Below are 16,665 nucleotides of genomic sequence, written 5' to 3'. Positions count from 1 at the left end.
TTTTTTTTTGCCGTCACAGCACTACAAGTACGCATTTACTCAAGTGAGTTTGGCCACGCTCACAAATTTCAGAGCCAAGAAGCAAAACCGAAGGGGATGGTAGTGGGCCTAAACCCTGGATGAGCTTCCTGAAGGAAACTGCTCTCTGCAACGCACAGCCAAATACAATGAACCTTGTGGCGGTCAGCTCGCGTGCACACGTCGACACAAAACTGCGAGGCGACGTGTCGGACGTGTGAGGAGGAGGCCCCTGTGAAGACGTGCACCAATCGCGTCGAGCGGTCCGCGCTGCGGGAGCGAATGAGGCCCGCGGGCTGACTCAAACACCGCCTCCCGCCCCTCCCCGCCCCTCCTCGCCCCTCCTCGCCGCGTAGGAGTCCGGCCGAGCTTATTAAAATTCCCAGCGGCGCGCTTCGCTCCCGTGCAATTATCACATCAAACGCTCTTTCACACGGGAGCAGCTCGAGGCTCGCGCTTCTCGAAAAAAAAAACAAAAAAAACACGTCGACCGTTGACAGCTTCAGGTGTGTCTCAGTCACGCAAGACGTTCTTACTGTACACACACGCATGCACGCGCACGCACACACACTCGTGCACAAACGCACACTCACACGCACACACACACACTATTCACGGCCCTACCATTCAGTCTGCGTACACCCAATTCAGCTCAGCCACTCCGTCTTTTTCCATTTAGAACTCATTGTACTCATTGCACGACTTGTGGAAAACTAAACACGCACCGGATTGATTTCCATTTTACCCCCCATTATGGATCTGCCTGCTCCAGTCTCCCTCACCTCCGTGTGTTTTTCGGGAAACTGGGAGCGCTCAGACCCGACGACGCAGTCGATGTAAGCCTGGAGCCGGGCTGCCTCTCCCCTTGTCTCTAAATCCCCTTACAAATCAGCCACAAAGCCGCGCAGTCTTCATTTGTTTTCCATTAACAAAAGGTTACCCCTGTCATTTGAACAAGGGGCCGGTGACAGGCTAATTACTTAGACATGCTCGGAACCGCAACCAGAAATATGCCACGTTCTCTTCTGGCCGCGCTGGCTAAAACATCATTACTTTTAATTAATGGTTCTCGGCCCCGGCATTTATTCCTCCCGTTTAAATATTTATGCCCAATAGCTGACATCGGCTCATTATGCGAGTGGCAACAGGCGGGCTCCTGATTGGCTCGGCTGGTGAAGGAGGTCACAGGCGCAAGTCCACGGCTCCAGGACTGGACTGCGTCCCTGCTCTCTCCTGCAGCACGTATCATATAGACTGTTGTATCATACGGACTCTCAAAGAAGAGGCGTAAAATGCTCCTGTGCTTTTTATATTTAAATTTTTATATGCAATGTACAATGCCTTTGTCGGACCAAAAGTTAGAGGATTGTACGCAACTCAAGGCAGCCCTCCAACAGAAAGATACAGTAGCTCTTGCTGAATGCCTTCGTCGAGCCAAACTTTAGGGGACTGTGTGAAATTCTGGGTGGCCCTATGAAAGAAAGTTATAGTAGCTCTTGAGAGGTTATGGGGGAGACAAATGGGTGACTTCACAGAGAGGCTAATTACATTCACGAGCGGGAAACAACGGGTTCCTCCAACTTGCTGATTTCTGTTAGAAAAACAAAGGGAAATTAGGTGGAAAGACTGTCAAGAAATTATTTACAAGTTCTTTTTGGACTACAGGAGCAACCACAAGGTTCATTAAAAACACAATAAAGGGCAGGAACTCCACCAGTGCATTAAATCAGCATCCATCTTCGGGCAGCTCAGGACCCGAGGGCCAAAGTTTGATCCGAAAAGTGATTTCAGATTTTTTAAATGTTCGATGGGTTTTTTTTGTATCATGGTTACAGCCAGCTGACATTGATGCACCGTGCATCCTGAAGCACTCGAGCGGCCTGACAGAGGAATCATTTATAATGCAATCCTAACCGCGTGGCATTTACTCGGGGAACTCGCTCCATTAGCATCGCCTGCAAAACGGCCAGCGGGTAGCAGTGACACCGTAATCCCCCCCGCTGTGAGGGAACTCGAAGCCCTGGAGGGTTCTGGAATGTTCCTCGCGCAACACGACAGCGACGCAACGTCAATGCTAACGTCTCGCGCATCACCCAGAAGGGGCCATGAGCCAAACCATCCGTTCATTCAACGCTAACACGGGTATTAAGTGTTTGCCGTATGAGCCCTGTATTAAATTGACTATTACTTCTCTCAGTTTAGTAGGAAAACAAGAGAGTTTTACAAGAATGTTTCAAGACTGAAGGATCCAGTTAATTGGCCATTAAATGCGCCATTTCAGAAAATGACCTCAGACTGGTTCATTAGCCACTTTTGTCCTTTGCAAACATCGACACTTAATGGACGACGGTCGTGTTTTCAATTAGCTCAGTCTAATCTCTAATGCTTACCCTAAGCCCATCCTGAGCTTGAATTCACTTCCTGAATAGATTGAATCTAGTTAAAATGAACTGACCCCAGCTCTGCTACTGCCCATGCTGTTAGTGTCCAGACTACTTCCCCAGGAACGGCTGCGTGTGATCAGGACTGCTCAGGTAGGAAAGTGCCCTTCGTGAGCCCCCCCACTCCCCCCCCACTCCCCCCCCCCAGTAGGACTGCAAAGCGATGCAACACCTCACCACACCTCTTAGCCAAAGCCATTATCATCAGTCTGCACCCTGACAGGCCCGGAAAAAAGGACCTTTTCCGGGCTCAATAAAGCCATTCACAGATCTGTGCCACGGTGACACAACCTTCAAAACTTTAGAGGATCACTTAGTGATAATCTTTTTTACTTCACGCACCATGGCCATAATTTTGCATTCGGTAGAGCACTTGGTATGAAACTTGGAGCTCTCTCTCTCTCTCTCTCGCTCTCTGAAAGCCATTCATAAATGGTATATATTCTGTCATATCACAGAGTTTTTGCACTCACTCACAGTCTAACGGTCTTTTAGGCCGAAGGAGGACCTCAAATACGATCTTGAGTAATGCGACGAGGCCGAAGGACCGTTCGGATGATGAAATAAGTACTTTAACTGTCATTAGCATGGCAGAAAAAAAATTACCCATCATCCCATCTGCTGAATAAGCCCAAGAACACACACATGCATATGAATGAGGAGCCCTCCCGCTGAAGGGCTCTTAGACACACGGCCCGCGAGCGCCGTTTCCACTCCTTCCTTCACAGGGCCGAGCTACGGTCGAAAAGAGAGAGAGAGAGAGAGAGGGGCGCGCCGCTCGCGGCACGGAAAGGGCGCGGACCCGCGCGGCGCGACCGCGGCGCTTTTAGCATCGGAGGGCGGCGGCTAACGGGGGAGACGGGGAAGAGCGCCGAGCCGCCGCCGCCGCCCTTCGGCTAAGATCGAACCCAATCCCGATGAAGAGAGGCCCCTCGGAAAACAACATAAATCCTGTCTCCCCAACCCCCCCTCCCCGCCCCAACCCCCCCGCCCCATTGCCATTAAATAAGCAGTTTGGCCAAGCGCCCGCAGAGCTACGCCCCGCCAGATCCGTTCACGGGAGCGCGTCGACATCTAATGGAAGGCACTTTCGATTTTTAACCGCTTCTCACACACACCACCTATCCCTCCTCTATCCAAGCAGGCCGGAATTAAAACTTTTTTTATCTTCTCGCTTGTTGTTAACGGGGGGAACAATCGGGAATTATCGGTCTTGTCGAGAGAAATGAACGCTGATCCTTCCGCGTGTGGTCCTCTGATCCTCTGCCAAACATCCCATTCACGGGGAAACAAAAGCAGGGCTCTGAATCAGTGAAATCTCCTGGCTTAGGGAAACTCTGCGTGTGAGAGTTCTGGTTCTGGTTCTGGCTGATGCAGTATTGGTGTCTCACACTCCGGCACTCTTAAAGAGTCTCCATTAGGGGTGCCAGAGAGGCAAGCTTTAATATAGGCGTGTGTGGCACACCCCCCCACCGCTGCACACACCCATCCACATTCTCTATAAAGCAGAGGGCTGTAATGTTGTGGTTACTCAGGGGCGAGCCGTTGGGTGGGAGCTGGGGGGAGGGTGGGGGGGGGTGGGGAAGCTAATTGGACACCAACATCTCAGTGGAAAAGCAGATTGGCAGGAGTCGAACTTTGACCTTTGCATTTCAACATTTGCGGTCAATTTTTTTTTTTTTTTCCCCATCCTGGCAGGGGGGGGGGAAAAACACAGTCAACGTCAGAGTGCTTTCGGGTTCATAAACCTGGGCTATAAAGACAGCCCCTGGAAGCAGGCACTCCTTCCTGCCGGGTCATTACTGTGGCTATTACTCTGAAACGCAGCCCGCTCCTGAGTAATCTAAAGCAGCTATAACATTTCTGCGGTCGCATGAATCAAACCTGAAAACATTTCACTTCGGTGCAGCTGGAATTCAATCCGGTTAATGAACAACAGGAATGTCCGCACAAAGACATTTTTTTTCCTCCTCTCTGAAAATAACAGAATAATTAATCACGATCTAAAAATAATAATTTTCGGCTTTCCGCGACTCCCAATCAAGGTTTGACTGTCGCAGTTCCGAGGGTCAGTGACCTCATCGCAGCTACCATCCCCGAACTGCCGAAAGTCATTTCAGTACTGTAATGCGGCAATCTAAATTTAAAGAGTTTCATTGGCTGCTGTCGACTACAAACTAAATGTGCCGTGGTGAACGGGCATGATGAGTCATCGCCGACTCGGTAAACATTTGATTGACTCGGTGAATCTGCAGTGAACTGCAGTCGTGCTAATTTTGAAAGATGCGGAGATCTAATTTGGCAGCTTTACAAAATCACCATTTCCAATAACCGCGATGGAGAGATGCAACCTACTCAGCAAGCAGAGACAAAAAACAGAAAACAGGTGAGGAACCTGCTTTGATTAACATTTTGGCAGAAATGTATTGGAATGGAATCCAAGGACTATACTTGACTGAGAGTTTGTCAGTTAACCTAGAAGGAGGTCAACGGACAAATCTGGCAGTTGAGTCAATGCTTCGTTTCCACTCGTCCAGCGAATCCATTCGACAGGCACGCAGACGGCACCACTCACACTGAGGCCCGCGGGGGCGAACGAGCTTCCAGCTCCAGGGGCGTTCCGAATGTTCAGGAGAAAAGCGCAACTGTAATTCAATAGCAATTTAGCGAGCGTCACGGCTGGCGATCGTTTAATAGAAAGAACACCCCCCACCCACCACTAAAAGAAGAAGAAAAAAACAGCCGTGTTGGAACATTCTCTGGCTTGAGAAGGTTAATGGTTCAGACGTCTTCTGTTCAGTTCATAGGACAAGTGTGTTGTAATGGGAGACTTTCAAGATCAAATTATAGGGTACAAATATGACCATTTTTTGAAAGGGAAATAATGTGCTAAACTGAGCAAGCTTACAGTTTCCCCAGTTCATAAACACACCAAGCACATATCGCAAAAGAAACATATCAGGACACAATGCCTATCAAACAATTAGTTAGGTTCTAACTATACCGTCATCACCAAGGTGTTTCAACAGAGCCAGACTTAGTAAAACAAAAGCAGTGCCAACTAAACAAACTTTTTTCTTTGACGGATACTCAATTAAGCCTTACAAGTGCGACACATTCTAAAAAATGGAAGCAGCAGAGATTGTCGAATGCGATTAATCTTTGTTATTAATGAAATGGCAAGAACACTTCATCACCCTATCAACACAGACCACATGCTGATTTCTTAACAGCAAAAAAAAAAAAAAATATTCATGAAATTCTCATGAATTTAATACACACCCACTGCTGTGTTCTGAGCATCTCAACCAGAAGAAAAGGACAATAAGCTTATTATAATTAAACAGACACACTCAGCAGCGGGCTGAAAACATTTTATAGTTACGGCAATGAAAAAGCCCTAATAAAGAATGATGGAAATTCATTAAATATCTAAAAAGCAATACAAGACAACATGCAGATGTAAAGGTCTATAAGGACTACACAAACGACAGTTACTGGTAAGTGGCTCCCGAATACAAGCTACCACTTCATTGAGGACTCTGCTAAGCTCAGCAGTAATTTAAGTGCCTTGTCCTTAAAAATTACAGCATGCATCTTCTTCTTCAGAGTTAATACAACAGCCCGCACCTCCATTAAGCTACAATACAGCTCCTGTCCCAATTACAAGAGGACGTAAAATGCATTCGGAAGGAAATTAAATGAATCAGTGCCCCTAACGATGATGAAAATGGCTGCAAAAAACAAAATGCAAGTAAATTAAGTAAATTAAGACTCGGGCCGAGTAAAAGGTTCACCGTAAAATTAAAATAAAAAATGGTCAGTGTTAAATTAACTCTTACAGTGCCCAATCGGACTCTTATGTACTCTGTCAGAGTTGAATTAACACTGGAAATTATACTGTGCGGGGCCTGAGGTTAAGCCTTGCAGGACTGGAGTTAGGGGGTTGGCTGCGGACTCCGTCTTCCGTCTAAGTGACTCAACGAACGCTAGTCCACCTGTTTCCATTCATGGGGATCAGGGCAAGACTGCAACCTGGGAGCAATCCAGCACTGGATCCAATTCCCATTCCCATTCCCATTCCCATTCCTAGGCCATACAAAGCAAGAAAATGAAAAGCAAAACTAAACTAAATTAATTTACATATGACCCAGATAACAAGACAGCAAAACAAATCCACAATTTTGGAGTTATAACTGCCAGAAAAACTGTGCCGTGCTGTGTGTGATGTGAGCTATTCCACAACCTACCAAACTGCACTGGGAAACAGTTTCGGTGAAGCATGCAAGGGAACAAAACAGCAGCTTAGCTGAGGGATTTAGAAGTTATTAAATCAATCCCAAATACCCTGGTGGACATGGAAGTCTGAGCAATGATTAATCATTTGTCTCTACATTACCTCTGCTAGAGTCTCCACCCGAAATCTGCCGTCTCTGTGGGGAAAGTGTGTGTGTGTGTGTGTGTGTGTGTGCGTGCGTGTGTGGGCGTGTGTGTGTGCGTGCACTTCATACTTCTCCACAGAGCTCGCTTCATGCGCCATTAAGCAGCAAAACTTCTCTGGGAAATCAGCAGGTATCAGCACGCTAAAGTGGCACCTCACAGATCGCTTTCTCTCGCGCTATTGGCAGATGATGAATTCGCCGATTAGCTGCAGCGGGAAGCGAACAACAGGAAAGAGTGTGGGCGGCATCTATCTGAGGACACACTGCCCCTTTCGGAAACGCTTACAGAACAGGACACCCCGGGAACGTACGGACACATTACTGTAGTACACAGCCTCTTTTTGGGATGACTGCATGATTGGTGTGCTCGTTTTTGGGAGGGGGCACAGACCAGCACACGCTCTCCTCTGACACACGCGAAGTGAAGCTCCTGCTTCTTTTTTTTTTACAACAAAAACTGCAGACACTACGGCCCCCTGGGAATTTGAGTTTGACAGCCCTGCTCCAGACGCTTCTCGCCCAAATTAGTTTAAGATCTCCCATCATTCCCCCAGCTTTAAGCGGACAGAGTCCGGCGAGCACAAGGCCACAAACTTCCCCGATAAAAGAGCGGCCAGCCCCGCTGAAAAGACAGGCGCGAGAGAGAGAGAGAGAGAGAGAGAGAGAGAGAGAGAGAGACACAGAGAGACAGAGAGAGAGAGAGAGAGAGAGAGAGAGACAGAGAGACAGAGAGAGAGAGAGACAGAGAGAGAGAGACAGAGAGACAGAGAGAGAAACAGAGAGAGAGAGAGAGAGAGAGAGAGAGAGAGACAGAGAGAGAGAGACACAGAGAGAGAGAGAGAGAGAGAGAGAGAGAGAGAGAGAGGCTCTTCCTCACCGAAAACCTCGCCGCTATATAAATAGATCTCGGCGGCCTGCGCCGTGCTCCGCGACCGAGCCGCTCAATCAAACCGGCTTTGTTCCGTTTTTCCCGATCGCCATGGCGACGAGCGGAGCGAGGACGGGAGAGGGGAGGGGAGGGGCGGCGCTGCTGCTTTTTTTTTTTGGTGAATGGAGGAACGCGCCCGCGGTGAGACAAGCGTGCGGGCAAATGTAGGCCACCGTCTGGACACGGCGAAACCGAAATCTCGTTTACGGGCCGAACCGGGGGCCTCCTCGAGCTGGGGCCACGCGGGAGGCCCCAAAACCACGGTGCGAAAAAAGACCTTCACAAACAGGAGAGAAACAGGAAATACTAAAACCTCACAAAATTACACACCGGAAAGGAAATGCCTAATACTTAAACAGCGACTGTTAAAATAACTTCGGCTCGAACCCCAGGCGGATTAAAGACTCCACGCAATTCCGCCATCGGTGATGAAACAGGGAGCAGAGAGAGAAACTGTGTGGAGTCCTAATCTGTTCTGGGTTTCAGCTTTGCGACCAAAGCTATTTTAATGGCAAAGACGGCCAGAGAGAGAAAAGAGAATTAGACAAGTGGAGGGGGGGGGGAAAGACGACCACCGATCAGCGGGACGATGAAGTCACGGCTTGCCGCTGCTCCTCGTCTCATTAGTCAGGAGCTCCGAGCGGCCATTAGCGCCACATCTCCCAGGAGCCTCTGCTCTTTCATTACCTGTCGCTGCAAAAGGTCACGCTTCCCCCGGAGGAGCGTGCACTTAATTCCCTGCATGGGGGGGCATTGGTGGGGGGGGGGGGGGGGGCAGCTGGCATACCGGGGGACAGGCCTGTCCTCATTAGACCCCCCACCCCGCCCGCCCACCCACCCAAAGCCCAGTCAGGGTGTACTAGCAAGAAAAAAAATTTTCAACGACACCGCCAATTCGAATAATTGTCAGTTTAGCTGCAAAATCAGACTAATCCTGGATGGGGAACGCCACTCGATGGATGGGGGCCAGCTTCGAGTCTTCAGCAGTCCCAGCAGACAGCAGACAGGTTGGTTTTAAACGGCTGAACTTGTGACCGTGAGATCGCCGGCCTAAAACAACAACAGAAACGGAAAATAGCCTCCTTCGGTCAGCGGCCGGCTGCGTTCGTATGAAGGATAAAGCCGCCCCCTCTGATCACAGACCAGGCCGTGAGCTAAATAAACCAACAGTAATGCACTCAGAATCCAATCATAGGTAATATCATAAGGCTCGGGGGGGGGGGGGGGGGCGGGGAGAAAAGAACTGATCAAAGATACCCGTCATTTCACATCTACAGTCTGGCTCGAGCGACCCACGGGGGAGGTGACCCGTCCCTGGCGGCCTGGTGCCTATGCTATTAGCGACACTTCCAATGAGCTCATTCGCTGTATCGACCGACGCCCCTCACGGCTCATAGCTCAGCCCGCAGTGAAACGCTTCGCACGGTCGCACAGGAACAGCCTTTCGGCCGTCATACGTAATCTACATAAGAAATGCACGGGGAAAAAAAACAAAACACCAGAACAAACGGGCTAAATTATAACGTGTACTTTCCGAAGAGAAGTCGGCAGGAAGTCCAGAAATCATCCGCCCTGACCCCTGAGCTGCGGTAGAGAGCTGTGAATGCTGGTAATGAGATATCCTGTGCTGGGTAATTTGCAGTATTGACCGTGGCACCTGGGTGTCTGAAGCTCCCCCAGTCTGACCACGGCCAAGTCGATCACTGTTACCGTCGGGTAGTTCATTATTTTAAGTGGGTAGTCAGTACTGGCAGTGACTTGAGCCTTTCTCTTACTTCTAAAAAGAGTTCTCTGTCTCCAGACATAAGTATATTATACTGTCTGGACCATTTCAGTGCTTTACTGAAACCCTGGTTTCGGAATCTTACTTGAACACCTGGGAGAGTCTATTCTTGGAAAGAATTTTCCTTTTTGGCAACATTATTGAGACACTCTACCTTCAGTCTGCGCTGCTAATTATATATTTACATTGAGTTAGTGAGGTCAGAGTGTTTTTAGTTTTATTTGTATATTGGAACAATGCCAGGTGATCTGGGACTTCTGACATTTGCTCATCAGCTACAGAAGCAGAATTCTGACCTGGTAAACAAGTGGTTTGAATCCACCTGCCCACAGTCCAACTGTATCCCTGAGGCAGTCAACAGTCAAAATACCACTTACAATTACTACTACCACCACCATCGATTACACTACGAAGTCAAAGATAACATGAAACAGCCGTTATAAAGATCAACAGCGCTTCTCCCCACATTTCAAAGCGCATTTTTATAAAAAGAAACGGTCCGCGTTCAACAGTGTCCTCCAGAATGTTGCCATAGAAGCCAGGTAAAAATAGAGAACGGCGTCAAAGATTGGATAGCGTTGCGTTGCCATGGTGCCGAGGAGCATCTGCAGCTGATTTGAGGTGAGACCCGTTATTTATTTCTGCGGGGAAGAGCAGATGCTATTTTCTGTCCACTGGGGAAAACGAACTCAACCTATCAACAACAATCCATATCTGGCTTGGATGTGACAGACAGAGAAAGGGGGGGGGGGGGGGGGGGGGGGGTGACGGACACGTTTGTTACAGTATAAAATAACGATATAATGAATAAAGTCTCTTAGATTTACAAGCAAGAAGTTATTGCGTCAATGATACAAGACTCAAGACTAAGAGCACACGTGCAGCGCGCCCCAAGCACAACGACAGACTTCAATAGCCGCTTCCGTGGTGATGAATAACGTTGCATCTAATAGGCTTCGGAAATCTGCAGCGTTATCATCGACTCTATTCCTGACACTTCATTCACAAAACATGACGTTTTTTGTTTGTTTTTTTTATAGGGTTGCTTGGCACATGAAACAGAAATCCCCACTATGAAAACCAGGCATTCTCGCCTATGATATCAGCTCTGAAACACCTGAAAATACTCATAAGGCCCCTTTACAGCTGTGTTGTATTTATTTCCTAAATTAAGCAGACATTAGTAAATTCAAAAAGTAAATATACTCTGCAACGTAATGTAAACGTCTTGGATTTGGCAGTGCTGAAACCAAAGAAAAGGACACAACAATATTGCACAAATATTTAGTCACAAACACATTAGCATATTTCTTAAACAGCACAGCCACAATTTTATGACTATTTGGGTCATATTTTAACTGTACTCACAATATTTTGTTTTTTGCAGTTAATGATCACACAGAACGACGAGACAAAGCACAATTCAATACCTCCCGTTGCATGGATGTACTTACCTGGTTTGTTCAAAGTATTTGTACCATTTCGTAGTTTTTAAAATGTCAAAAGTGTTCAATGTTGCGTGCATATCACTTCTTACCAGTTTCGACCACCGTGCGCTGTCTGGAACGAATTTGCTTGAACAATCACGCGCGTGCATTGCAACTACAGAGTAACATACCTTGGGGTTCAGCACCAGTTGCTGTTCATCGTAGTGCAGGAGAGCTATGGAGTTCGACTCCGAGTTATTGACAAACACTTGCAGGCATGGGTACAGCGAAGTGCCCTTGCAGTCCGCCCCGCAGGTGAAGACGCACTCAAACATCTCGTCCACGCGACGCACGGAGATCACGGTGCAGTTCGCCGGCTTGCTCTGCATGTTCTGGAGGGTGGGGTTCAACCAGCAGAAGCAGAGGATGAAGAGGGACAGTATGCCGCACACGATGAGGAACAGACCGAGCCTGATGCTTTTATCCTCCGCCTCCGAGTACTCATATGATACCCTGATCTTCGCCATCAAGTCCGCGCAGCGGCAAAGAGCGTCGGCAGCCTGAACGTGAAAGAGAGGGGGGTCCTTCTCGCGACCCCCGCCGCTGTGCTCCCGCCACACAGAAGTCGTCTCTTCGACCGACCGTCCGTCCCCCTCAACTCATGCGAACTCCGTGCTTCCTTTCGCTTGTGATGTATCGCAACCCCGTGTCATGTGGAACTTGTCAAAAGCGGCGGTTTTGCAGCCCTCCCCACTATTATTATTACGCGCGTGACTTCTGATTTCTATCTATCTCAGCAGTACATCCAGATTTAGACTTTGTTGAAAGGCTGCATGTTGCATCTGGGATTAGGTAAGCTTCTTATGCGTAAATAGCACACAGTTCTGAATAGCCTAAATACGGCTCTTGCCTGGCCATCAGCTGATGCGTATCGGTCGCTACGTCCATCACCGCTGAAAGCCTGCCGCTGGCGGAGACTGTTCTCCGACAACCACGCCGATGTGCTAGCAGGCTCCGCGTGGAAACGAGATGCTATTAAAAAGTTAAAGAGTCTATGCACAAGAGGAATCGATTTCTGAAATGAACGCTGCACAGATGAATGGATGCGTTATTATTATTATTATTATTATTATTATTATTATTATTATTATTATTAACCGTTTTCTGGTAGATGGGCCGTAGTATGCCACCGCTAATCATTTGGAAGGCGTCGAGCAATCAAAATTTGTAATGCTGGCTTGTTGATATGACACGTCTACAATTGCGTGTGGTAGCTACACGGCGTAGCCTACATTTCAGAATCAAAAAGCAATCATATACTGCGCGCATTACGGAAATCCATTCAACAGATGTCCTTTCGAGTACTGCTGCGCGCGACCTGCACGCGTCTGAACAAGCCTGCCTGCATCTGTCGTGCGCGGAATTGGTTTTTGTATGACTTCAATTGCGTTCTAATGATACGCCCTTGCTCTCAGATCCCGTATCAAAGGGCCCCCTCCGGAGATTCGGGCCACATTGGCTATGATCAGCGTTCGGGCTACTGTCCTACATTCCTCTGCTGGCTTTGGAAGAGATGCTTATTCATTCTGCACTTCTGCAGCTTTCGGGTTGCTTCGTTTTAGCTTCCAAAACGCGGCCATGCACGTGTAACGTCGTAAATGTGAATATCAACTCCGCGCAACAGCCAAGGATGATTACAAGAACGTGCGTCTTTAATGGGGCCGTTACGTAAGAAATTCAAACCACGTGCTCAACGCAAATGTTCGTTAGTTGTGTTAGTTTAAACGGTTTTAAACGCTGACATTTACCAACCCACAGCATAATTGAAGACAGCTGCTCGGTTCAAAGCGCGCCAGTGTGCTTAGCTATAAAGGCGTGAGCCGGGGATCCGAAACCCCGGTCTTGGAGAGCCACAGGGTCTGCTGGCTTTCATTCTTACGCAGCATTTAATTGGCCAATAACAATTATCTGACTTCACATGGCTGCTTGGGCGCAAATTGGTTGCTGAATTTACGGTGAAAATAAGTATCAGCAGACCCCCTACAGGTGTGGTAGTATATGGTGCGTCAGACTAATTCTTCCGAGCACAGGCTTTTAAAAGAGTACAGACATCTCCGTTTAAAATCACCAATTTAAACGTTTTGAAAGAGCTGGTACCACCAAATCTGTACATATGGTGAGTTTACGTTTCAATTGTGAATTGGCCAGCGCGGATTTCTCTCCCGAGCAATTCCCGTGCAGCGGTTCGTCCGGATGGACCCTATGCATAATTCAAACCAATAACCCATTATCTGAGGTTAGCACTGTGCCCCGCATTCCTTAGACGCGGGCTACTTACCATTAAATCCTCAATACTAAAGTGTAATGGGACATGACCTCGTCGAATTTATAGCACATGACAGACCTTCTCTTCTTTCTGTCCCATTCCAGAAATTAACCCCTCTTTTTTAATCAGAAAGGTTCATATACACCAGAAATAAAATCCTTCAGTTCTAAGTTCTCAGACCTTGAGTTCTAAAAACGCAGCCGCGCGTAAACAGCGGCAGAAGTCTGGGGAACGGGGAAGGGCCGCGCTTGGAAGGGAGCGATGGAGAGAAGCCTAGCAGACTACAGGACACTGGCAACCAAGTACAAAACGGTCACTCCAGTGACCAAAACCTTCCTTAACCCGGGTCGTTCTGCCATCTAACGTTAATGTACGTGTTGTTATGTGGAGAGGGTTTAAGTCAGGACCAGTTTTATTTTGCCATCTCATGTCAGAAACGCTGCGAAGATTAAGTATGGCACCATCACTATATCATAGGCTCCTACAAATGAGCCTTCTTTTTTATGGGTAGATTCAGAGATTCCAGACGACAGCTCGAATCCGTGGATGAGGCCGTTGCCATGAAAAAGCAGAGGATAAAGATATTCAAGAAACGATAAAAATTTAAGTGATAAACAGCAAAACAGTACTTTTAAAGGACGTTTTCAGTATACAGAAAATAGTACTCGCTCTGTTCTAACTTCCTGAGTACTATTCACTTTCAGAGAAAAATTCACCCTTGATTTCCCCTGTAAATAAATATACACCATATATCATGTGGAATAAGTACTGTCCCAGTCCATGTGGTCATAAAGATAAGCTCACGAGTTAAGCATTTCCCACACAATTGCTGGTAAGGACTGGTCAAAGGTTTCCTTTAGGAATATGCAGGTACAAGATACTACAAATATTTTGTAATTGAACTGAATACATGGATGCTGCATTTATACTGTGCAGCTGACGCAAGTAGAAACGGGTTCTTTATTTCCTTTTTTAAATGGCCGGCCATCTCGACCACTGCGCTCCGTTCTTGAGAAAGCTCCGGCTCCATTGATTGTGCGCTAATGAGGAGAAAATTAAATATTAAAAAATAAGTGAGCATGAAATAAATATGAAGGGGCCAGAGCGTGCGCGAGCCGGCATCGACTGAAGGCATTAATTTGTTAATTAGAAGAGGATTAAATCGCTTCGACACAGCACGCGCTCAGATCGCAGACAGCCCACACGCCTAATTGCACCAACCACGTGTTTTTACAGTCATCGGTTACGTCAGAAAAGCTCATTAGACCTCCAGATGTTTTATTTTTGCTTTCGTCCTACTACGTTTAATCTTTTAATATTATTTCTTGGGAGAATTATTTTTATTACCTTACTTTCATGGTTACCACCTGTGTCTCATTGGAAAAAAATAACCATAAATCATTTATCCCACCCAAGTATTAGTCTTTTTAAAATCCACTGGGTGATGACATACTCAGTTCTTGTATCTCACAACATAAAGTTCCTTTGTTCTCTAGGCTGATGTAAAATGGCCCTTGAGATACTTCAATTAGTTTGCTTGTTATTACTACTACATTGAGTTACACACTCATATTAATAGTACTGATTAATTACAATGGTATGATTTGAATTCCACAACTGCAGATTTCACATTCTTCTCCACTGACCACCAGAAAGGTGGACCAAGGCTATCCCATAATTCAACATGCATTTCTGACAATGCCCAAGTAGTCATTCAGCAAGGACCCCATTCTCACCTCCAAAAGAATGCCTCTGCAAAATCCATAGATTTAATAAGCTGAAGGTTCCAGCTCTCTGCCAGGGGGGTCAGACGTGCTATAGTTGTTATTTTCCCCTGGGGGGTATCACGCAGGCAGTGGGGCTGGTTTATGAGTTTTGTTTTGCGTGAGGGTCCGGGGCCCATACGCAAGAATGCCAGCTTTCATTCAGGTAGGTGGTGAGAGAGCTCCCTCTGGTGGACAGAGAAAGAAATGCAGCTGTGTGAAGGCCAACGATGCAACTGACTAGAAAACGTCCAAAATACAGTAAAACGGCACAGTAGCAAGTTCAGCCTATGACTGCCACCCGAGTGACCTAGACTCAAGGCAGAAATAAGATATGGCTGTGGTATACCGCGCACTGCATTACCGCTATGACACGAAGCAATGCTAAGGACGACAGCCCCGCCCACATTTATACCTGCTATAACTACTCATAATGTAAAATGCTTTACGCGTGGTTTTGCACATTACCCATGACGCCGGCCTCAGAGAAGTGCCCAGGGAGCGGAAATCCATGCCTTACAAACTGAAATCCTCGGATACGTCTTCAACGAGCCTTACGTCAGCCAACCTGAAAACAAACGCAAAGCTTCAAGGGGGGGTTGAGTGCAGCCCAGCAAACCAGAGTCTGTGACTCGTAATTACCGTTGCTTCTTGTGATGGAGGAGGGGAACATCAGCACCAAATAATTTCCCTCCTACAAGTGAGTGAGCATGTGTGTGTGTGTGTGTGTGCATGCTTGACTGTGTGTTTTCGTGTGCGTGTGTGTTTGTGCGTGTGTACTCACCTTCACGTTAAGACTGTGTCCTTTTCACCAGGAGCTTCTTCTCCACAACACCAACTGAAAGTGGCTGAAACCAGACAAACGCCTGGTTTGTGAGGACCGAACCAGCATCAGAGGACCTGAACACAGCTGCAGCACTGATGGGGCCGGCAGCTGGGTAGCAGGTCAAGGAGGACCCAGTCATGTGATCAGCTGGAGTCAGTATCCCCTGCAGGCCAAGGGGGCTGGTCACTGTATCTCAGTGAGCGCAGCACTGACCGAGAGATTTGAAACCAGGTGAACCTTATGGCGCACATGGCTCCCTAGAGTCTGGAGTCATACAGTATAGGGGTGATACCTGGAAATGTGTGACACGTGACCAGAGTCAAGATGGACGTGAAGGGAGGGGCCTGGCAAGATGTGTGACAAGGTATTAAAATATACAAAAACAAAAACAAACAAAAAACAACAGCACACTTGCCTACTACTGAGTATACAAGAGTATACAAGGCATGGCCCAACATTGAGTTTGACGAGTGACCCCTGACCTCCATCCCGGCTCGAGACACGCCCGCAGCCAGCCCCCTTCCACAAACCAACTCCACACTGCGGTCCGAGAGAGCCTTTCTACTTTATTAGAGAGAAGAAAGCTTGGTCGTAGTCAGAAAATACAAGATCGATATTCGTTTGTTCATTAATTTCTTTATTTTTTGTTTTTATTGGGTTTTTCTTTTCCTATGAAACGCTGCCCTTTTAAACAGCCAGACTGAAATGCCT

General features: G+C 47.4%; 1 protein-coding gene across 1 annotated transcript in view; it reads right to left on the bottom strand.

Moving 5' to 3' along the window:
- The window catches only part of LOC118218685 (calcium-activated potassium channel subunit beta-4-like), a 28,584-nt gene extending 15,681 nt beyond the window's left edge, over positions 1 to 12,903 (bottom strand). Inside the window, exon 1 of the mRNA XM_035401279.1 lies at positions 11,231 to 12,903. Within this exon, the coding sequence (XP_035257170.1) occupies positions 11,231 to 11,566 (336 nt within the window). The 5' untranslated portion in view covers positions 11,567 to 12,903. The remainder of the gene's footprint in view (positions 1 to 11,230) is intronic.
- Positions 12,904 to 16,665: the final 3,762 nt, after the last annotated feature.

This window comes from Anguilla anguilla, chromosome 19, assembly GCF_013347855.1.
Source record: "Anguilla anguilla isolate fAngAng1 chromosome 19, fAngAng1.pri, whole genome shotgun sequence".
NCBI classification, from domain to species: Eukaryota; Metazoa; Chordata; class Actinopteri; order Anguilliformes; family Anguillidae; genus Anguilla; species Anguilla anguilla.
This window is presented reverse-complemented; position numbering and strand designations above follow the sequence as displayed.